Genomic DNA, 24,487 nt, shown 5'->3' on the forward strand with positions numbered 1-24,487 from the left:
GGTCATCTTACTTGAGGTGAGAGTGATATGGAGGCTGCCATGTTTATTTCCTTTTAAACAATACCAGTTGCCTGGCAGCCCTGCTGGTCTATTTGGCAGCAGTAGGTGTCTGACTCGCACTTGAAACAAGCATGCAGCAAACCTTGTCAGTTCTGTCAATATTGTCAGAAACACCTGATCTGCTGAATGCTTGTTCAGGGTCCACGGCTGGAGGTATTAGAGGCAGAGGATCAGCAGGGCAGCCAGGCAACTGATATTGCTTAAAAGGAAATAAATACAGCAGCCTCTTTTTACCCCTCACCTCGGGTTCACTTTACAAATTAAGGAGATAAATAGGACTTTTTCAGTATCAGTTTACAATACATCAGGTAAGGTTATGTCTTCACCTGGCATTCCTAATTCACTGATCACCATCATGTCCCCCTCCTCCATACACTGCCGGCCACCCGTCACTTCTGCCTCCTCTTCTCTGTCTTCTTCCGTTTCTTCTTTAACTTCACGTTTTATATAAATCCATTTTTTAGTCTAAAACCACAAAATTATATAAGAAACCATATTTAACATAATATCTCTATATATACAAAATCAGATGTGTGTGTAAAAACGCTTTGACCGATTACTACGAAACTTGGTATACAGATCCCTTACTACCTGGATAGATATGTTCTGAGGGTCTCACATGCCCCACCCCCCATTTATACCTGGGTGAAACCACAAACAGCCAATCAGATTTCACCCATTCATGTAAATGAAAAAATGTAAAAGGCTACCAATCTCACAGTAATAAAGCCAGAGTCCCAACACTTGGCACAGTTGGTACTTGTGGTGACCGCAGTTCAAAACTTAGGAAGATAGGTGGAGCATAAAACAACCAATCTCATTTCAGCCATTCATTTTAAATGGTAAAAGGAAACTGTAGCCATACTTAGACTGTTAATCACAGGGGTCTTAAATGTGGCATAGTTGGTCACTAGGTGACTGGGATTAATACATAGGAAAGTAGGTGGAGCCTACAACAGCCAATCAAAATGAACCTAACGATTTTCAAGGGCAATATTTAAAGAGACACTGAAGAGAAAACAAATTATGATATCATGAATTGGTTGTGTAGTAGGGGTAATTACTAGAACATTGGTAGCAAAAATATACAGCTTTTTTATAACATTGCATCATTCTCTAACACTTGCAGTTTACACATTAATCTGCATTCTAAACGTTTTTGCAGAACAGGCAGTGAACTTTTCACCTGTCTTGAACTGTTTTCTGCAAAAGAAAGACACAATACAGTTGAGATAACCTAATCAGAAGTCAGAGCTCTAGAGCTCAATGGCTATTTGCATATATAACTGGAGTTTCTTAACTCTTCCTGTACTGGAAACAAATATTAGACTTATGTCTCTGCTCCTAATGCTTTATTTCTTAGCTGTACTACACAACCAATTCATTATATCATAATTTTTTTTCGCTTCAGTGTCTCTTTAAACTGCTGCCATTCTTACACTGCTAATGACAGAGGCCTTAAACCTGCTACAGGCAGTCATTGACTGGTGGCGCCGTAGCATGGCAGCCTCGGCTCATGATTTTATGACATTACCCCCCCCCCCCCCCCCCCATCCTTCCAGAACCTGTATGAGCCAAAACCAATTCCGGGTACAACCCCCCTTTGTACTTGGCAAAATAAATTATTCTGATTGTGATTCAGTGGTTGACTGGGGTTTAGATTCAGAAAAGAAGCAGAGACACAAACAGCCAATCACATTTGTTTGATGGATAAACAGCTTACATTCTCACATTGTTGATGTCAAGGACACGAAAGCTCACAAACTTGGTCATTGAGTGACTGTGTGTCTTGGTTACAAAAAGTGGGCGGAGCCAAAACCAGAATTATACATGAGGAAATTTAAACTGCAGCTATTCTTATACTGTTTGGCTTTTATCACATCATAAATCGCCAGCGCTATCACAATCGAGAGTTTTTTTTTCTCCGCTTTTCCCTGCGTTTTGCGCTTAGAAAGGCATTTTCTAAGCACTTTTGCAGAGCGATTTGTTTTTTCACTTCCTGATGTCACTTCCTGAAACAAACCACTCAGATGTGAACTCTCTCATAGGGAATCATTGCACAAGCGCTTTCAGGGCGATTTAGAAAATGACCGGCGCCCTCAGTGTGAACAAGCCCTTAATGGAGGGTTCTCAAACTTGCCACAGTTGGTCACTAGGTGACTGGTAGTAATAGTCAGGAAAGTGGGTGGAGCCTACAACAGCCAATCAAAATTTAGTTATTGATCTTCAAGGGCAATATTTCAACTACTGCCATTCTTACATTGCTACCTGCTACAACCGTTAATTGTGTGACTGGGGTTCAAATTTAGAAAAGAGCTAATCAGATGTGTTTCATTTCAGTGGGAAAAACTTATATTATTGATGCCAAGGACACCAAAACTCACAAGCTTGGGCACTGAGTGACTGTGTGTCAACTGTCAAGGTTAAACAAAGTGGGCGGAACAACACAATCCATATCCTGCAATGCCAGCTCATCAGCTAGTAGAATTCATAAAAAAGGAATTTGGAGTCACTGCTGAGTATAGAAGACCAACAAGTCCACCTACCTCATATTGCAGCGCATAGCTGTGACTTTCCTGCAGACAATCCTGGGAATAAAGAGGACCTGTGCTTCTCTCAGGTGGGTTAATGTGGATGGAGGATTCAGTCTTAAAGTCACTACAGAGATCTTGCTGTCCTCCTGAGAGCTCCGCCTCCTCCATCACACTGTCTGCTCCCTCCTCCTCTTTCACCTCTTCTTTACCAATAATGCTCAGATTGTTCTTCTTTCCATTCTGAATATATAATAAAGACAACATCAATAATAACAAAGTAAACATCAGATGTCATTGTTTGTGCTTTTTATTTATTTTACCTGATAATTGTAAGGGGTGGTGGCATCTTCCTGTGCACAATCCTGGGGATAAAGAGAACCTGTACATCTCTCTGGTGGGTTTCTGTTTCCGGATCCATCTGTATGAAAAACACACTGAATGAATATATAATTAGCCTAATGTAAAAACATCTCTATGTATCTGCAGTGAGGAAAGCAACAGGGAGCCTGCAAACTTGGTATTATCTCCTCCTCATTTGTTGGTGCTATGAAGTTATATGGCTTGATTCACCAAGACAAATAGCATGCCTTATCAAAGTTAACACGCCTTATCAGAGTAGCATAGCAAACTTCTGCCTACTAATTGGCAATGACGAGAGCTCCACTGGTCCTGCCCTGAGCCCCTGAGGGTTTGTAGCGCTCGCTATGCTACTCGGATAAGGTGTGCTAACTTTGATAAAGTGTGCTAACTTTGATAAGGCATGTTATTTGTCTTACTGAATCAAGCCCATACTGAGGAATGGAGATGGGCCTTTTATATGGTGTACAGTATCTCCTCCTCATTTGTTGGTTCTATGATGTTATGTTGAGGAATGGAGATGGGCCTTTCATATGGTGTACAGTATCTCCTCATTTGTTGGTACTATGATGTTATACTGAGGAATGGAGATGGGCCTTTCATATGGTGTACAATACCCCCCCCCCCCCCCCCTCATTTGTTGGTGCTATGATGTTATACTGAGGAATGGAGATGGGCCTTTCATATGGTGTACAGTATCTCCCCCTCATTTGTTGGTGCTATGATGTTATGCTGAGGAATGGAGATGGACCTTTCATATGGTGTACAGCATTTACCCCTCATTTGTTGGCACTATGATGTTATACTGGGGAATGGAGATGGTCCTTTCATACGGTGTACAGTATCTCCTCCTCATTTGTTGGTGCTATGATGTTATACTGAAGAATGGAGATGGGCCTCTCATATGGTGTACAGTATCTCCTCCTCATTTGTTGGTACTATGATGTTATACTGAGGAATGGAGATGGGCCTCTCATATGGTGTACAGTATCTCCTCCTCATTTGTTGGTGCTATGATATTATACTGATGAATGGAGATGGGCCTTTCATATGGTGTACAGTATCTCCTCCTCATGTGTTGGCACTATGATGTTATACTGAGGAATGGAGATGGGCCTCTCATATGGTGTACAGTATCTCCTCCTCGTGTGTTGGTGCGATGATGTTATAACAAGGAATGGAGATGGGTCTTTCATATGGTGTACAGTATCTCCCCCTCATTTGTTGGTGCTATGATGTTATACTGAGGAATGGAGATGGGCCTTTCATATGGTGTACAGTATCTCCTCCTCATTTGTTGGTACTATGATGTTATAACAAGGAATGGAGATGGGTCTTTCATATGGTGTACAGTATCTCCTCCTCATTTGTTGGTACTATAATGTTATACTGAGGAATGGAGATTGGCCTTTCATATGGTGTACAGTATCTCCCCCTCATTTGTTGGTAATATGATGTTATACTGAGGAATGGAGATGGGCCTTTCATATGGTGTACAGTATCTCCTCCTCATTTGTTTGTGCTATGATGTTATACTGAGGAATGGAGATGGACCTTTCATATGGTGTACAGTATCTCCTCCTCATTTGTTGGTGCTATGATATTATACTGAGGAATGGAGATGGGCCTTTCATATGGTGTACAGTATCTCCTCCTCATTTGTTGGTACTATGATGTTATACTGAGGAATGGAGATTGGCCTTTCATATGGTGTACAGTATCTCCCCCTCATTTGTTGGTGCTATGATATTATACTGAGGAATGGAGATGGGCCTTTCATGTAGTGTACAGTATCTCCCCCTCATTTGATGTTATACTGAGGAATGGAAATGGGCCTCTCATATGGTGTACAGTATCTCTATCTCCTCCTCATTTGTTGGCACTATGATGTTCTACTGAGGAATGGAGATGGGCCTGTCATATGGTGTACAGTATCTCCTCCTCGTTTGTTGGTGCTATGATGTTATACTGAGGAATGGAGATGGACCTTCCATATGGTTTACAGTGTCTCCTCCTCATTTGTTGGTGCTATGATGTTATACTGAGGAATGGAGATGGGCCTTTCATATGGTGTACAGTGTCTCCTCCTCATTTGTTGGTGCTATGATGCTATACTGAGGAATGGAGATGGGCATTTCATATGGTGTACAGTATCTCCTCCTCATTTGTTTGTACTATGTGCATTTGTGGACCTTGCTTGCACATACCCAGTCCAGATGGTGGAATTTATCAGGATCAGGGAAACTTCTGGACTATCCAAAATCTATGAAATAAGAGTCTAACATTTGTATTTTTTTTACTTACTTGAGGTGTAAATAATTATTTTTATATTCAGATGTTCATATTCTACAGCTTGGTACTAATACAGCTGATCTAATGATGGGAGTGATGCTTGAAAGCTAAATACATAACTGTTCTTGTAAGAGCAAATAAACTGATCATAATACTGTTACATAGTTATTTTGGTCGAAAAAAGACATACGTCCATCGAGTTCAACCAGTACAAAGTACAACTCCAGCCAGCTCCCTCACATATCCCTGTTGATCCAGAGGAAGGCGAAAAAACCCTTACAAGGCATGGTCCAATTAGCCCCAAAAGGGAAAAATTCCTTCCCGACTCCAGATGGCAATCAGATAAAATCCCTGGATCAACATAATTAGGCATTACCTAGTAATTGTAGCCATGGATGTCTTTCAACGCAAGGAAAGCATCTAAGCCCCCTTTAAATGCAGGTGTAGAGTGTGCCATAACGACTTCCTGTGGCAATGCATTCCACATCTTAATCACTCTTACTGTAAAGAACCCTTTCCTAAATAAATGGCTAAAACGTTTTTCCTGCATTTAACTTGTTGTCGATGAGTACTCTTAAGTCCTTCTCCAAGTTTGATGTCCCCAACTGTATCCCATTTATTTTGTATGGTGCTAGACCATTGGTACGACCAAAATGCATGACTTTACATTTTTCAACATTGAATTTCATCTGCCATTTATGTGCCCATATAGCCATCCTATCCAGATCCTGTTGCAATATGACACTATCTTCCTGAGAGTTGATGATTCTGCACAATTTTGTATCATCGGCAAAAATAGCAACATTGCTCACTACTGCATCTACTAGGTCATTAATAAATAAATTGAAGAGCACTGGACCCAGTACAGACCCCTGTGGGACCCCACTGCTAACAGTCTCCCATTTTGAGTACGATCCATTGACCACAACTCTTTGTTTTCTGCCCATTTGCCAGTTCCCTATCCATGCACACAGACTCTTCCCCAGTCCGTGCATCCTCAACTTTTGCACCAGACTTTTGTGAGGAACAGTGTTGAAGGACTTTGCAAAGTCCAAGTATGTCACATCTACAGCATTCCCAATATCCATATTAGCATTCACTACCTCATAAAAGCTGAGCATGTTAGTCAAACAGGACCTGTCTTTAGTAAACCCATGTTGATGCTGATAAATAAGATTATTTTCTACTATGAAGTCATGTATAGTATCTGTTAGTAACCCCTCAAATAGTTTGCATACATCTGATGTTAAGCTTACAGGTCTATAATTTCCTGGATCTGATTTTTTGCCCTTCTTAAATAATGGGAAAATGTGGGCTGTACGCCAATCCACTGGGACTCTGCCAGTTGAAAGAGAGTCACAAAAGATAAGATAAAGGGGTTTATCTATAACTGAACTTAATTCCCTTAGGACCCGAGGATGCATGCCATCCGGGCCAGGTGCCTTGTCTATTTTTAATTTATTTAGTCTTGCCTTCACTTCTTCCTGCGTTAAATATTTAATATTACAGTTAGAAGATTGAGACTCTTCTGCCTCTGTAATTTGCAACAGTGCTGTTTCCTTTGTAAAGACAGAAGCAAAGAAAGCATTTAATAACTCTGCCTTACCTTGGTCATCCGCCATTGAGTTCCCACCCTCATCCTTTAGGGGTCCTATACAGTCAACCTTTCTTTTTTTAGAGTTGATGTACTTGTAAAACTTTTTTAGGTTAGTACTTATTGTTTGAGACCAGTTTAAAACTAAGTAAAAGAGACTACTCCTTACAATAGCTTAAATAAGGTGATTTCTTCACCGGTACCTGGCATTCCTAATTCACTGATCACCATCATGTCCCCCTCCTCTATACACTGCCGCCCGCCCGTCACTTCTGTCTTCTCTTCTATGTCTTCATTTTCTTCTTTAACTTCAGGTTTTATTTCAATCAGTTTTTCAGCCTAAAACCACAAAGTAATGCAAGAAACCATATTTAACACATTATAATTCATGAACTGAGAGTTTGGAGTCACTGTTAGGTATAGCCCATCTACCTGATAATAGTGGACAATGGTGGTATCTTCCTGTGGACAATCCTGGGAATAAAGAGGACCTGTACATCTCTCTGGTGGGTTTGTGTTAATGGATCCATCTGCAGGAAACACACACAGACTGAATACATGGTTTCTACATGTTTATTAGATGATGAGTGATCTAGATGGTCCCGCCATATTGCTCTCTCCTTTGAAAGAAATGAAAGTCTCCTCTTACCCGGTAATGTGTGCGGCAGCTGATTCTCTATCATGGTGTCCTCATAGAACTCTTTGTGTCCTTCTAAATATTGCCACTCCTGCATGGAGAAATAGAAGGAAGCCGCAACACAGTTATACAGTATGCCTTGCTGTTACTGGATAATGACCCATAATTCCACTTCCCAGCACTGCTCACCTCTCTCGTCAGCAGCTTCATCATCTTGTCGATGACTTCTACAATCTTCTTCACATTGTTTCTTTCAGATATCAGGGAGTGAGATGGCCACACTATGATAGGGGATAATCCATGGCGATGACTGCTGGGTGTCAGTAGCTCACCAGAGGTTTCATTCACTAGTTTATAATTCTGTACAAACACATAAAATAACAACCACTGTGTACAATCCCAGAATCCTCCTCACCTCTCCAGTGAGCTGTGTCTTATTAATAGAGATGAGGGTGATGTCATATGACTGTCCCAGAATCCTCCTCACCTCTCCGGTCACCAGTTGGATGATCTCCAGGGTGAGGTCTAATATCCTCTCGGTCATGTGACTCCAGTCCTCCATCCTCAGTGATGTGGTCATGTGATTTATTGGATAGGCCTTTCACTGTAGAGCAATAATAAGGAATAGGTGGACAAATCATAGATCAGGAAGCCACACACTTTTCTGCACTGACTTGGAGATACAGAGGAGGAGTCCCACGTTACTATTCTGGTGACACCTATGTAGGAACCACTTATGAAACTGTCATCTACCAAGTTGTATACCAATTTTCTGTACTTCAGTGGCTTTGTCTTACGCAATGTGCAGCATAGCTGATGTTATTACTTACCTCTGAAGAAGTGGATGCCGTTCTACAAAACACCCTCGTCGGGATTTGGGATTTGGTCTGGAAACAATTGCATGATGGGTGGTGCAGAGACTGATGGGAATGGATCAGAGACCTTTGTACAGTGCTGTGAAATATATCAGAGCTATAAAAATGTATTATAATAATAATGTGTGACTGGTGAGGACATTACAGTGTAAGCTCCTCTGGTGAAGAGAGGATGGGAATGGATCAGTAATCTCAGTACAGTGCTGTGGAATATGATAGAGCTATAAACTGTAAATGTATATTAGTAGTAGTGTGTGACTGTGGTGGGAACGTTAGAGTGTAAGCTCCTGTGGTGCAGAGATGATGGAAAACGATCAGTGACCCTGTACAGCACTGTGGTATATATCAGAGCAATATACATGTATAAAAATAATAGTGTGTGACTGTGATGAGTATATTAGAGTGTAAGCTGTTGTGGTGCAGAGATGATGGGAAGGGATCTATGTACATTGCTGTGGAATATGCCAGAGCTATATAAATGTATAATAATAATAATAATGTGAGTTTGGTGAGGACATTAGAGTGTAAGTTCCTCTGGTGCAGAGAAGGGATCAGTGATTTCTGTACAGAGTATATGTAGCAGCAGCTGGTGATGGGGTGTTATGTGTTACAGGGCATATAATACAGGGCATACTCCTTCCTGTACTATGATATCTACATGTAAATCAATATAAAATAGAATTATTTGTCATTACCTCCTCTGCTGCCAGCACCAGCAATGTCTCCTCTCTCTCTACTTCCTTCCTCCAGCCTCATCTATAACTTCCTGTCTGTGTCTCCTCCCCTTCCTGGCCCTGCATTGCACTTCAAATATCACAGCTCCTCTCCTCACATCCCACTAAGCAATAAACTGAAAACCTTGTGCTAAATTACAGTCAGTGGGATGTGCAGCACAAAATATTTGCTCAGAAAAGAAACAGAATCAAGGGAAAGAGAATCAGGATAAATGGGAGCAGGATGTTACTGTGGCAGCCCCCTTTGTATTTCAGTCAGGCTGGACATGACAGATATACATGCAAAAAGGGCGCAGGATATAGACAAAATGTTAACGAGATTATCTATAACAATATTTTTATAGTTTCTAAATCATTATCTAAGATCAAGTAATATGTTGAAATAACGGTAGTAAAATTGTAAAATATTGTCTATAACAATAAAAATATATTTCCCGTACACTTGTAATAAGCATGGTAACAGATTTGTAAATGTTACAGATATTTTACTGCAACTATACCTAACCCTACTCTCACACAGAACCCTCCCTGTACCTAACCCTAAAACCCCCCCACTTCGCTGCAAATAACATGAATAGCAAACGTTTTATTTTTTCTAATAGAATAAATGGCCCAACAATAACATACGGATTCAAAATCTTAAAATGACGGTAATATAGGGGCGTGGCTTGCTCATGGCGCGCGGCAGACGTCTCTTCTGAGAGCTCCCGCTAGCTGTGTTCCCAGAGCCGTTAATAAGCTGAAACAAGCATTGGATTTTGATCTCTATGGGTGGCAGGAAGAAGAGGGAGACCTCTGGAACCAAGACCCCCGCCAAAAAGGGCAATATCCAGCAGTTTCTCCGCCCGCTCACCAGAGCAGCAAGCATGGACGGGATATCTAAGATGGCGCCGGAGGGGAGCCCGCCTGACAAGGCCGCAACATCCCCGGGCAGCATATCGCTTCCAGACACTGCCATGAGGCCTCCGACGTCTCCCACCAGATCCGAAAGTGCAGAATCATACCTGGAGGTGGATTTACATGAGTACATCAGGTCCTTACCCACCAAAGATGACCTGGAAAGGTATGTCAGCCGCATCGAAGCCACTTACAGAAGGGAACTAGAGGAGGTCAAGTCAGAGATAAGGCACGTCGGACATAGAGTTGAAGAGACAGAAAAGAACCTAGACTCCCTGGCTCAAACACAGAAGACCCAGCAAGCTACCATCGACAAACATACCTCTCAGATACGAGACATCTTCCTAAAGATTGATGATCAGGAAAATCGCCAGAGGAGAAATAATCTACGGGTAAGGGGTATCCCGGAGGCAACCAAAACGCAGGACTTGGTTCCTACCCTCATAGGCATATTCAACATGTTCCTTGGCAATTCCAATGATTCCCCAATCGAAATTGATCGTGCCCACCGCACTCTGGGCCCAGTCAGCACTGATCCCGAAAGACCGCGTGACGTTGTATGCAGGATTCATTATTACAATGTTAAAGACGCCATTATGCTCGCGGCTAGGGACAGAGGCCACGTGGACCTAGACGGAGCTAAAATCTCCATACTGGCGGACCTGTCTCGTCTTACCCTACAAATGCGCAGAGCTGTGAGACCTATCTTGGACGCGCTGAGAGAAAGGCATATCCTTTATCGGTGGAGCTACCCATTTCAACTTCAGGTGAAACATGAAGGGAAATCTGCGTTCCTGTCTTCTCCAGAAGACTTAACCGCCTTCTGTGACACACTGGGCCTCCCCAAACTACACATCAAAGACTGGCCACTGGACACTCCGGACAACAAGAACCCTCTTCCCCAAAGACCCCGCTGGCAACCCGCGGGGAGAAACAACAGGCGGAGAGCGCATCCGGACCAGAATCAGGACACACAGAATGGGTGAGATAATTCCTATTAGGACACGCTTTATTTCAATCTCCGCAAAACCCTTTCCTTTATGTTATCCCCCGAGATTATTATAGACTCTTTGAAAATAACTGCCTGACCTAATTCCCTATACAGACTCCCTATGGCAGCCCCTGTGCTCTGCCTTGCTATAGAATTCCATTGTGACATACATATCCCCCCCGCTCCTTTGTAACGGCGGAGCCCTCACAACGGGGATATAACTTCATCTCAACATGCATATACAAGGCCTCTTCAAGCCCGCAGGTATACTTTATCCCACTAGCCCGAGGTTTGGGTTGCTTAATTTTGTTGAAACGGACAATACACCCTCAGGGAATACCCAGCCTACAATGGATACCTCTGCAGCCCCCTCAGACTGTCTCTCCAAAGCTATAAGCTCGGCATACAAAGATCCAACCCTATGTTGACTCTGGGAGCCAGACCACGGTTTGTTGCGTTTTACCGTGAGCCTCCCCGCTCCACCGCACCGAAGCCCTACTGTCACCGGGCTTATCATTCTTCTTTACGTGCACCTGTTATGCCCTGCAATACATGCAGGACTTGCTAAATGTTATATACATATATTTGTTGTACTATGTTCTTACTCAAATTATCTGTTGACACCAACGTTGTATACACTATTGATGATCTCTGCTATGCTTAAGGATGATGCCATTTTACAATGTGATGTACCTTTAATTGCCATTAGAATTTCCACATTCCAGCACCATGCAGCCCTCGGGTCCGCCTAAGAGAGTGGGAGAGGAGTGCAAATGTGCCTCCTTTAATGTAAAGGGATTTAACAATCCAAATAAAAGATCTCAGATTCTACATAGTATGCACAAAGCGAAGGTTAAAGTGTTAATGCTACAAGAGACGCATTTCCAGGCGGACAATCATCCTGTAGTCAAAGACAGGTTTTTCACTACTTGGTTCCATAGCACATTTCCAGACTCCAAGTCAAAGGGTGTTTCAATCGCTTTGCATAAGTCTCTCCCCCTCTCAGAGGTGGAAACGATGTCTGACCCCCTTGGTAGATTCTTGTTCGTAAGGTTAAAAATATTAAATAAACCCTTTACGTTTGCGTCGTTTTATCTACCAAACGTCAATCAAGGGAAATGGTTTCTAAATTACCTGTCTAAACTACAGTCCTTCGCCAAGGGACAAATAGTCCTGGGAGCAGATCTCAATTTTTGTCTCTCCCCAGATTTGGACTCCTCTTCTGGGCGGTCCAGCGTCCCCATGAGTGTCAGAGCCAAAGTTAAGCAAAAACTTAATAACGTTAGACTCGTGGATGCATGGAGGGTGTTTCATCCTAAAGATAAAGATTTCTCCTTTTTCTCAGCCCCCCACAACACCTCCAGTAGAATTGATGTTATCTTTACGTCCCACAGCCTACTGGACGTGGTGACTGATACAAGCATTGGCATTAAGATATGGTCTGACCACGCCCCTGTATACTGCTCACTGGGAATACTGGACGAAGCCAGGAGTTCTTATCACTGGAAACTTAATAACAACCTTTTGAAAGACCCCACCTGCTCCCAGGATATTAAAGAAACCATTATGGATTTTATAGTAAATCATGCCTCCGACGAGACATCCCCAGTAATTAAATGGGAGGCCCTTAAGTGTACTATTAGGGGCCGTCTGATATCCCACGGCTTCCACCTGAAAAAGGAAAAAGGATATAAGACAGCACAACTGATCACAGAAATCACCCAACTCGAAAATAAACTCAAAGGGGAAAAAGACAATATTAAAACCATAAACATGCAACTCTCAACCTCTAGACAAAAATTACTCTCCCTATTAGATGAAAGGTCCTTGGCCCAAAGGGAAAAGTTCCAGGGGGTCTTATACGAGAAATCTAATAAGTGCGGCACCCTCCTAGCTAAATACCTACATCCACGCCCCATGACCACGTTTATCCCCTCAATTTCCACCAAACAGAACAAAATGGTCCATAAATCATCTGAGATAGCCAGTGAATTTCGCTCATTCTATAAAGAGCTATATAACCTCCCCGGTAAATTTAAAGATCTCGACCCGACGTCCTTAACAACCAAAATACGCGCATACATTGACAAAACAGGTCTCCCCGCTCTGGATCCAGATGTGATTAAGAAATTGGAGGAGGAAATAGCTGAGTCTGAGGTCCTCTCCGGGATAGCCACTCTAAAGCCCGGCAAGAGCCCTGGCCCGGATGGCTATTCAGCAACATTTTACAAAATGTTCGCCAACAACCTTGCACCTTTAATGACAACTGCATTTAATCATATCTCACCTGAACAACCCTTTCCTAAACAAGCCCTACAAGCCCACATTGTGGTCATACCCAAAAGTGGGAAAGACCCCAATGCATGTAGCAGTTATCGCCCCATCTCTTTAATCAATATTGATATTAAGATCTTCTCTAAGATCATTGCTGAAAGGCTAAAAGAACATCTAGTTGCGCTTATCCATCCGGACCAGGCCGGGTTTACCCCAACCCGGGAGGCAAGAGATAATATAATAAAAACTATCTCCCTTATAGATAGGGCACAATCAAACCAAACCCCAATGTGCATTCTCACGGTGGATGCAGAGAAGGCGTTCGACAGGATCCATTGGTGCTTTCTTAAAGAGACCCTAGCCCAAATAGGCCTGGGCCACAATCTTCTTCATAAAATCATGAGCCTTTATGGCAATCCCTCGGCTCGGGTACGTGTCAACGGGATCCTGTCGGACGCCTTCGACATAAGAAATGGGACTAGACAGGGGTGCCCTCTATCACCCCTCCTGTATATTCTATGTATGGAGCACTTTGCCAGAGCTCTAAGGGATAACCCAGACATTGGCGGTATTAGATATGGTGAATCCTCAGCCAAGATCTCCCTATTCGCTGATGATCTGTTACTCTACGTCACTGACCCCCTAATCTCCCTGCCTAGCTTCCTTAAAGAAGCTAGGGAATTCGGGGACATGAGCAATTTTAAAATTAACTTCTCCAAGTCGGAGATCCTCAACATCTCGTTGCCCCAAAATACGGCCTCGACCCTAAAGTCCTCCTTCCCTTTCAGATGGGCCAAAGAATCCATTAAATATTTGGGGATTCACATCCCACACTACCTCCCTAACTTATTTAACTTAAATCTTCCTCCACTTATCGATAAAATTTTCAGGGACTTACACTCATGGAAGAATCTCCGTATCCCCTGGCTGGGCAGGGCAAACGTAATCAAAATGGATATCCTGCCTCGCCTTCTTTATGTCCTGCAGGCCATTCCTATTAACATTCCGAATACATTCTTTACTCAACTACGGGCAAAGCTTGGCAGCTTTCTCTGGCAGGGGAGAAAGCCTCGCACAAATATTAAACTTCTATTTAGACCTAAGGAGGACGGAGGGCTGGGCCTTCCCAACATCCAAAAATATTATGAGTCCTCTCTCTTGTCCCTGATTGTGGACTGTTTCCACGGCAGGACACAGAAACAGTGGGTGTCTATTGAGGCGACCGCAGACCCGGTTGATCTCAGGGCGCTACTCTGGACCCCCAAAGCCAAGAGACCCCAGCGGCTTCTCCTCCAATTCTGGTCCAGAACGATACTAGAGCGATGGGATAGAATTAGAAATAAATATAAATTATCCTCGTTACCTGGCCCCCTTACACCCATTCTAGACAATGCTGACTTTGGACCTGGAATGGGTTTAAACTCCTTTTTAGGCAGACAGAGACAACACTGGCCTCAGATAAGACACTACATCTCATCGAATGGCCTTCTACCCTATGAGAAGTGGAAATTCCCAGGGGGGAGCCCCTCCCTGGGATGGTTCCTGTGCTATCAATTTAAGCTATTCTATCACTCTTTAAAGCCTAAAGGCAATATACACAGGCCCCTCACCGCCTTTGAAACTATCTGCTCGTTAGCCTCAAGACCTGAACATCAGCTTTCCCAAATATATAACATCCTGAATGCCGAATCGGGGGAAGGGTCTCTACAGAGGCTGATGGACGCCTGGCATAGGGACATTGGAAGGGAGATAGACGCGGAGGACTGGGATAAAGCATTTACTCTGGCTCACAAGATGTCCCCCTCAGTCCTTTTTCAAGAAAGGAACTATAAACTCATCACTAGATGGTACAGGGACCCTCTCAGGTTATCAAAATTTCAACCTAATACTTCTGGCCATTGCTGGAGATGCGATAATGAATCAGGGGACTACCTCCATATCTGGTGGTCCTGTAGTAAACTTAAAGTTTTCTGGGAGAAGGTTTTTGATCTCCATAAAATCCTATACCTAGATGCCTTGCCCCTCTCTCCTGAGGTCGCTCTCCTTTCCATTCTTCCCGGGTCCATCTCCAAAGCTAAAAAATCAATGTTCCGATTCATCTTGATAGCAGCCAGAGGGTTGATCGCCAGAAAATGGCTCCAGAAGGTTCCACCAGAATTACCGGATCTGATCTCATTTATCAACCACATAATGAGAATGGACGAACTAGCCTCCTCCACACAAGCAAATCCTCATATATTTACAGTTAGATGGGCAGTGTGGGCGGAGTTTAGAGACTCCCCGGCCCTCCAGAACTTCCTTCACAACTAGTCCCAGCCCCCATCCCAACCGAGCCACTGGGGCCTCGGGCCAGGCCTGCGGGCGCACCCAGGCTCACCCACTAGCCACCGTTAAGTAACCTTCTCACTTTATCCCCGCTTAGCCCATCAGGAGGTATTGGACATCAGCACCCCCACTCTCCCCCCATCTGCATCTGCTTTCAAAAAGGAAAAAGACTCGAAACTGAGGTTATATACACAGCCCTATTTAGCTGTAACCTATCTCTCTTGGCAATTGGTACACATATTTACACAAAAGCCTACCTTAAAGCTCTGACGCAATCCACAGGTAGTCGGGCACGGGCCTGGTTTGGGGTAGAAGCTGACCCTTTTGACTTAGCGTCTCTCATTGCTTGGGCAGGAACCATGCTCTCACCCAACCCAGGCCAGTCCACTTTTCCGCATTATGCTTGATAAGGTGTTATCTGTTATTGTTCTTCTCAACATGAGTTAGATACTACCGTTGGTGATATGTTTCCCCCGCACTTCCCTTCCCCACACCTCCCTCTACCCCCCCCCCCCCACCTTCCCCCTCCCCCCTTTTGCCCCTTTCTCTGGCTCCCCCTTCCTTCCCCTTTCCCCCCCTCCTCTACTCCCTCCCCCCCTCCCCTACCCTCTCTACCCCCCCCTCCCTCCCCCTTTCTCTTCCCCAGTTTACCCTCTCCCTGAGTTACAAAAAAGGTCAAGCGTAAATAGTCCATGAGCGCATTTATATCATAAGCCATGTTTACCTCATTTATGCTCATACTACAATTGTTTGTGAGACTACATGCTATTTTGACCTCAATAAAATATGATTTTTGAAAAAAAATGACGGTAATATAAAAAGTGCTGTATTAGTAAGATAATAAATGTCAACACCATCATTTATGCATTATAATTCTGAAAACAAGGTTAATACAAAAAGCGAGAATTATTTGTAATTGAAAACGTTAATTTATGCATTGTACAATGATAGTCAAAATGAATTTCTAAACAATATTTGTCACAAAACTTATTCTGTAAAGAAAAAAATTAGATTTCACAGTCCCAGCGCCCGCTATTTATCTGGCACCCTAATTTCTCTTTGGTGTCCAATAGCCGATATTTTGCTTTGTAGCCTATGGTGCGTTGTTTTAGTCTATTAGCCATACGCGCCCTTTTTTCCTGTTCACGGTCATATCTGCCCCCAGGTAGCTGTGTGTGCCCCCAAATTAGGTAGTTTTGTGGGGCCTCAGATAGCAGTATTAAAGGATACATCCAGCAAACAGACTTCTAGGGGCTGGGAGATGCCTCAGATGAGTGAAACTTTTTTTCTGGATATATCCTTTAAAAGGAACCTAAATCGAAAAAAAAAAAAGTACTTCTACCAGCCCCTGGCAGCTGCCCTGTGCCCGCACCATCACTGAGCAATGCTCCAGTCCCACGCAACTGCCCTCTTTTGGCCAGGTGAGTTGACGACCACCGTGTATGCATGGCCATGCGTGTCCTCAATCACGCTCCCGTTGCCAGGGGGCAGTGTTCTCCCCAGGACTGATTAGGTGGGCGGGCCGCCCTGGTGTTTTAAAACCCCGCCCGCCTGGCAAAAGTCCGTTCTATGAACGTTAAACTGCAGGCAGTAGCACTCCATAGCCTGCTAGCAATTAGCGGCGTTCAGCTCTCCCATAAAGCTGATACTGTACACAACTGCAGGAGCGCTCCCTCTGCCTGTGTGACCTCACGCTTCCTGGTGATACTGTGATTGGCTGTGCGTGTTGGAGGGGGCGGAACCATCACGCAACATTAGTCGGGATGAACACGCAGACACACTAGTGCTGGAGAGAGAGCCTGAAGCTTCAGGCAGACTCTTCTCCCCCAGCGAATCCGGACAGTGTGCCTTCTCTGTCTCCTGAGCTGGCTGCATGAATGTCAGCAGCCAGTCCCATCCTTTCCAGGCAGCTCCGAGGCCGACTCGCATGTAATCAGGCAGTGAGTGCACGAGTTCTGCCGCCCCGCCCCCTCTTTCCCGGCTGCTTGTTTCTTTTGATGCCGGGAGAACTCTGCACGTGACCTGTGATCGATCCTCTGGTAGGAGATCTCTGTAATGCTGGATACACACCATGCGTTTCCGCGTTCGATGCGGCCGTCGATACGCATCGATTCGATTATTTCCGACATGTCCGATTCAAGCTTCGATGGATCGTTAGGTCGATTTGCCATACTTTACATGGCATTCGACCTAAAAATCATCGAAATTCGTTCGGAAATGTTCGGAAATAATCGAATCGACGCGTATCGACGGCCGCGTGCGACGCGGAAACTCATGGTGTGTATCCAGCACTAGAGTCTTGTAACCAGCAGGAGCACTTTTAATCTGATAAAGTGCAGAGTATACAATGCGGAGTCTCCAAAGGTCTTGTAATGCAGGCTAGGTGACCTGAACAAACAAACAATTATTGCAGTCAGCTGCAATTTAGATAAGATGACTTGCTGGGGATGGAGGCTGCTGCTGAATGCTGTCTGTCTTAATCCCCATAATATTATTTGGTATAGCGCTACAGCTCTGTACAGAGTATATTGTCTTGTCATACAACTGCCCCTCAGATGGGCTCACACTCTAATTCCCACCATAGTCATGTCTATGTATGTATGTATGATGTAGTGTATATATGTCTAGGGCCAATTTAGGGGAAGTCAATTATCTGTATGTTTTGGGATGTGAGAGGAAACCCACACAGACACAGGGAGAACATGCAAACTCCTGCAGCTCGTGCCCTAGCTGGGATTTGAACCAATGACCCAGCTCTGCAAGGCAAGAGTGCTATTCACTACACCACTGTGCTGCCTATATGCAACCATGCTGCCCAAACACTTCCTCAGTTTAAAGGACAACTGAAGTCAGAGTGATATAGAGGTTGTCATGTGTATTTCCTTTTAATACCAGTTGCCTAGCTATCATGTTGAGCCCTTGTCTCTAATACATTTAGGCATAGCCCCCTGAACAAGCATGCAGTAGATCAGGTGTTTTTGACATTGCCAGATCTGACAAGATTAGCTGCATGCTTGTTTTTGGTGTGATTCAGAAACTACTGCAGCCAATAGATCAGCAGGACTGACCGGACACTAGTATTGGTTAAAAGGAAATAAATATGGCAGCCTCTATATTCTTCTTACTTCAGTTGTCCTTTAACCACCTCTCAATGCAATAATCACCCCAGTGTGAAATTAAACTATTACACCCATATTCAGTGTTCATCCCAGGCTCTTTAAGACGCTAATTTTGGTGAGCACCTGACTGTCATCGGCTTGCCTCCTTATCCTATGTTGTAAGCAAAATCCTGGTCCTGCATTCCCTCCCCCCCCCCCCCCCGCCTCGCACCCCACCCGGCTTCTTTTTCGTGCCACCCGGCTGAAAAAAAATCCTGGGGAGAACACTGGGGGGGGGGGGGGGGTATTTTGTGCAGTAGAGATTTCCCATACTGCACATGCGCAGAGTGCTCCTACCTATACATGGGAGTGGGATCAGGAGCCGCACAGACCGAGGATGCACATCTAAATGTAAGAGGGACGCTGCTAGGAACTGGATGACCACTCAGTGACGGTGTGGGCACAGAGCGGCTGCAGGGGACCTTTTTTTTCGATTTTGGTTCACTTAAAGTACCTAGTTGTGCCCACAAGAAAGCAGTGTTAGGACCTGTCCACAGTGGTACAGTGTAAGGGCCACTTTGCTTACGTGATGTTCATAGTTTGAAACTATTGCAGTATAACTGGTTGTGGTATGGTAACACACTGCATGCAGTGCGTTACCGGTAAATGCGTGTGTTAACAGAAGTGAAGCACATTTTTCATTGACAAAAAGATTCACGGTATGCGATGAAATGTGCGTTACAACTTTCTTGTTCAAGGATGGAGTGGGAATGGAACATGGGAGTATCTGAATCCCCTCCAATACCATCCACTTTCAAGACCACACCCTCCATTACAATACCCCATTTTACTGGTGCACTGTGAGTGTAGATACCTTAGTTTATAGTTTACAAAAAATAATTCCTGGAATGTAGCTGACAGGCAGACAGGTAAAATGATAGATGAAGAAGAGTTTATGTGTGTGTGTGTGTGGGGGGGGGGGGGGGGGGGGGGGGGGGGGGGACTCAGGTGGGGGGGGGGAGTGTCACTGTGCTTTTTGGCCCTGTAAGGGTGCTTATAGAGAACCGGAAGAGACACTGAAGCAAAACAAAAATTATGATATAGTGAATTGGTTGTGTAGTACGGATAATTACTGGAACATTAATAGCAAAGAAAATATTCTCATATTTTTATTTTCAGTTATATAGTGGTTTTTGGGCATCATTCTCTAATATTTGCAGTTTACACACTACTCTAAATGATTTTACAGAGCAGGTCAGTGAACTTTTGAACTGTCTTCTGGAGAGGAAAAAAATACAGTGACTGACAGTTGAGAAAATAAGCTTCAGAAGACAGAGCTCTCTGCGACTTTGAAAGTCGTGGAGCTCAATGGCTTTCTTGCATAGATAACAACTGGAGTTTCTTAACGCTTCCTGTACTGGAAACAATATTGGACGTATGTCTCTGCTCCTAATGTTTTATTTCTTAGCTGTACTACACATACAAATCATATCATAATCTTTTTTTTTTAATTTGCTTCAGTTTCTCTATACAGAATTGTGTACAATACCACCATAATCTCCATTCTGTACATACAGTGGGTTGCAAAAGTATTCGGCCCCCTTGAAGTTTTCCACATTTTGTCATATTACTGCCACAAACATCAATACATTTTATTGGAATTCCACATGAAAGACCAACACAAAGTGGTTTATACATGAGAAGTGGAACGAAAATAAATAACTGCAAAGTGGTGTGTGCATAATTATTTGGCCCCCTTTGATCTGAGTGCAGTCAGTTGCCTATAGATATTGCCTGATGAGTGCTAATGACTAAATAGAGTGCACCTGTGTGTAATCTAATGTCAGTACAAATACAGGTGCTCTGTGAGGGCCTCAGAGGTTGTCTAAGAGAATATTGGGAGCAACAACACCGTGAAGTCCAAAGAACACACCAGACAGGTCAGGGATCAAGTGATTGAGAAATTTAAAGCAGGCTTAGGCTACAAAAAGATTTCCAAAGCCTTGAACATCCCACAGAGCACTGTTCAAGCGATCATTCAGAAATGGAAGGAGTATGGCACAACTGTAAACCTACCAAGACAAGGCCATCCACCTAAACTCACAGGCCGAACAAGGAGAGCGCTGATCAGAAATGCAGTCAAGAGGCCCATGGTGACTCTAGACGAGCTGCAGAGATCTACAGCTCAGGTGGGGGAATCTGTCCATAGGACAACTATTAGTCATGCACTGCACAAAGTTGGCCTTTATGGAAGAGTGGCAAGAAGAAAGACATTGATAACAGAAAGCATAAGAAGTCCCGTTTGCCGTTTGCCACAAGCCATGTGGGGGACACAGCAACTATGTGGAAGAAGGTGCTCTGGTCAGATGAGACCATAATGGAACTTTTTGGCCAAAATGCAAAACGCTATGTGTGGCGGAAAACTAACACTGCACATCACTCTGAACACACCATCCCCACTGTCAAATATGGTGGTGGCAGCATCATGCTCTGGGGGTGCTTCTCTTCAGCAGGGACAGGGAAGCTGGTCAGAGTTGATGGGAAGATGGATAGAGCCAAATACAGGGCAAACTTGGAAGAAAACCTCTTGGAGACTGCAAAAGACTTGAGACTGGGGCGGAGGTTCACCTTTCAGCAGGACAATGACCCTAAACATAAAGCCAGGGCAACAATGGAATGGTTTAAAACAAAACATATCTATGTGTTAGAACGGCCCAGTTAAAGTCCAGATCTAAATCCAATTGAGAATATGTGGCAAGATCTGAAAACTGCTGTTCACAAACACTGTCCATCTAATCTGACTAAGCTGGAGCTGTTTTGCAAAGAAGAATGGGCAAGGATTTCAGTCTCTAGATGTGCAAAGCTGGTAGAGACATACCCTAAAAGACTGGCAGCTGTAATTGCAGCAAAAGGTGGTTCTACAAAGTATTGACTCAGGGGGCCGAATAATTACGCACACCCCACTTTGCAGTTATTTATTTGTAAAAAATGTTTGGAATCATGTACGGTTTTCGTTCCTCTTCTCCTGTGTACACCACTTTGTATTGGTCTTTCACGGGGAATTCCAATAAAATTGATGCATGTTTGTGGCAGTAATGTGACAAAATGTGGAAAACTTCAAGGGGACCCGAATACTTTTGCAACCCACTGTATCACATCCTTGTTTTTGGTTCAGATCCTCCATATTTTATACTTTTCAAGTCGCTGCCCCAAAACTAGTATACAGATCATGTGCCACATTCCTGTTCCCAGTGCGACTTCTCAGACACTGCTCTTCCCCATAATCTAAGCTGCCCCTCTGCTGCTTCTCCCAAGGACCTATGCTCCTCCCTAATTTCTACGCTGCTCCTACACAGGACTTAAGAAAGCACTCCACCCCCCAGGATCTATGCAGCTCCTGTTCAGATTCTGTAGTACTCCTCCCTACGTTTTTTTTTTACTCCTCGCCCGGATCTATGCTGCTCCTCTCCAAGGTCTATGCTGATCCTTTCCGGAATATATGCTGCTCCTCCCCAGGATATGTCCTGCCCCTCCCCAGGATCTTTTTTGCCCGTCCCCATGATCTACGCTGCTCCTCTCCAGGATCTATGCTGCTCCTTCCCTGGTTATATGCTCCCCACCCCCATATTACATAGTCTATACTCCTCCCCATGCATGCAACTCCTCAGACACTGCCCCCTCCCGGATTCCATGCTGATCCTCCACACACTCTATGCATCTTCCCCCTAGGATCTATGCTCCTCCTCCCCAGAATCTGTGCTCCTCCTCCCCAGGTTCTAGGCCTCCCTTCCCCCTAATCTATGCTGCTTCTCACCAGGTTCTCTGCTGCCCTTCTCAATGATATGTGCTTCTCCTTTCTGAGATCTATGCTGTTCCTCCCCTGGACCTATGCTGCTTCTCCCCAGGATCTATGCTGCTCAACCCCAGGATCTATGCTGCTCCTCCCCAGGATCTATGCCTCTCCTCACCAACATATATGCTGCTCCTTTCCAGCCTTTATGCTGCTTCCCAGCATCTATGCTGCTCCTCCACAGGATTTATGCTGCTTCCCAGCATCTATGCTGCTCCTCCACAGGATTTATGCTGCTTCCCAGCATCTATGCTGCTTCTCCTCAGGATCCCCTCCCCTGGATGTATGCTTCTTTTCCCCAGGTTCCATGTCTCTCCTCCCAAGATCTAGTCCACTCCTCCTCAGGTTTTATCTATGTGGATACTCCCATATTCTTTTCCCCTCTTCCCCAGGTTCAATGTTGCTCCTATCTGCTCTTTCCCAGGTCCTAGCAGCATTTATATAAGACATAATAGAGGCTTTGGATCTAGCATTTGTCACTGAGACTTGATCAAAATGCAGGTCCCACTCTGGAAGCTGCCATGCCAGTTAACTGTGTTCTACTGTGAGAGGCAAAGCTGTAAAAGGGTTAGGGTTCATATCCAGTTTGATAATGAGACGTCTTGCTGTAGGTCCCACCATTCTTTACAACAATTTTCTACAACTGCTTCCCACCACAACCACAGATCAACAGAATCTAATAGCTTGCTCACTTCATCACCTTTAGTGCCGGATCCTTCTGTCATGCATGCTGCTCCTAATTTTCGGAACGTTTGATGCAGAAAGAGGTGCCAGGCAGTAGGGAGGAGCTGAGTGGTGACAGGAAGTTGAATATTGGTGGATTCTGTGGTGGAGCAGGTAAGATAATAGCCCACCTTCCAGCCGTGCTATACTCTGCATGGCTATACTGGGGGCAACTATTTCAGGCTACCTTTACTGGGGGGGGGGGGGGGGACTATTCCAGGCTACCCATACTGGGGGCAACTATTCCAGGCTACCTATACTGGGGGCATCTATAAAGGGCTACCTATACTGGGGGCAACTATTCCAGGCTATCTTTACTGGGGGGGAACTATTCCAGGCTACCTATACTGGGGGCAACTATTCCAGGCTACCTATGCTGGGGACACCTATAAAAGGCTACCTATACTGGGGCAACTATTCCAGGCTACCTATCCTGGGGACACCTATAAAAGGCTACCTATACTGGGAGAACTTATACCTAAATATTCTTAGCATGCCACACTCACTCTTTCCTTTTTGGGGGGTGAGTGCCATTTAATACCCAGCACCGGGTGTAAAATGCCCTAGGTACGCAATTGAGTGTCGGTTTGATACACTTGTTTGTAGCTAGTTAGCTGCACAGCTTGATAAAGGGGTGGAGAGCCAGAAACAGTACCTTTTAAAATAAATGACGGGTTTATTTCATGATAGGCTCTTTTTAGCTGTTTTAGTGACTAGCCTGACCTTTAGAGTTGAATTGTGAAGTTGTGGATCCCTCACCCCTCACAAACTAACAGCTCTGCCTCCGGATATCTAGGGGGGCGCTGGGGTGAATGCGGCGCAGTGGGGGAGTGTCAAGGCACTTGCACTGGAGCGATGTTGTGTCTTGTATGGTGGCAAAGCATTCATTGGGAGAGGAGACATTTGCCTTAAGATACAGAGTTACACTATTGCACTTTCTCTCTCTCTCTCTCTCTCTCTCTCTCTCTCTCTCTGGAACGCCTGGAAAACCGCTCTAATCTAGTGTTTTTCAGAGCGGTTTTCCACTTTCCTATACTTTAACATTGAGGCAGAAAAGCCTCAGAAATCTAAAAAATGCTGCAGCCCCCGAGTTTGCGTTTGTGGAAAAAACGAGCAGCCCTGGTGTGCACCATCCCATTCACTTTCATTAGCCAAGTGGTTTTCCCCCTGCAAGCGTTTTAAAAACGCTTCAGAACCGCTCTGGTGTGCACCAGCCCTAAGAAGAGGAACAGTGGAGCTGTAAGAC

The 24,487-nt window shown here is 44.4% G+C and overlaps 1 protein-coding gene across 4 annotated transcripts in view; it reads right to left on the bottom strand.

Annotated features, from left to right (window-relative positions):
• LOC137535001 (oocyte zinc finger protein XlCOF7.1-like) overlaps nt 1-24,487 on the bottom strand; it is a 33,565-nt gene that overhangs the window by 7,899 nt on the left and 1,179 nt on the right. Inside the window, exons 1-9 of one of the 4 annotated variants that reach the window (XM_068256761.1) lie at nt 9,045-9,104; nt 7,962-8,078; nt 7,664-7,834; nt 7,487-7,565; nt 7,270-7,367; nt 7,041-7,176; nt 2,915-3,012; nt 2,607-2,834; nt 387-525 (exon numbers count right to left, since the gene is read on the bottom strand). In XM_068256761.1, the coding sequence (XP_068112862.1) occupies nt 387-525; nt 2,607-2,834; nt 2,915-3,012; nt 7,041-7,176; nt 7,270-7,367; nt 7,487-7,565; nt 7,664-7,834; nt 7,962-8,054 (1,042 nt within the window). In that variant the 5' untranslated portion in view covers nt 8,055-8,078; nt 9,045-9,104. Of the gene's footprint in view, nt 1-386; nt 526-2,606; nt 2,835-2,914; nt 3,013-7,040; nt 7,177-7,269; nt 7,368-7,486; nt 7,566-7,663; nt 7,835-7,889; nt 8,079-8,304; nt 9,004-9,044; nt 9,105-24,487 lie in introns of those variants that run through there. The other 3 variants (XM_068256762.1, XM_068256760.1, XM_068256763.1) reach the window with 3 other exon arrangements.

Source organism: Hyperolius riggenbachi, chromosome 10 (assembly GCF_040937935.1).
Source record: "Hyperolius riggenbachi isolate aHypRig1 chromosome 10, aHypRig1.pri, whole genome shotgun sequence".
NCBI lineage: Eukaryota > Metazoa > Chordata > Amphibia > Anura > Hyperoliidae > Hyperolius > Hyperolius riggenbachi.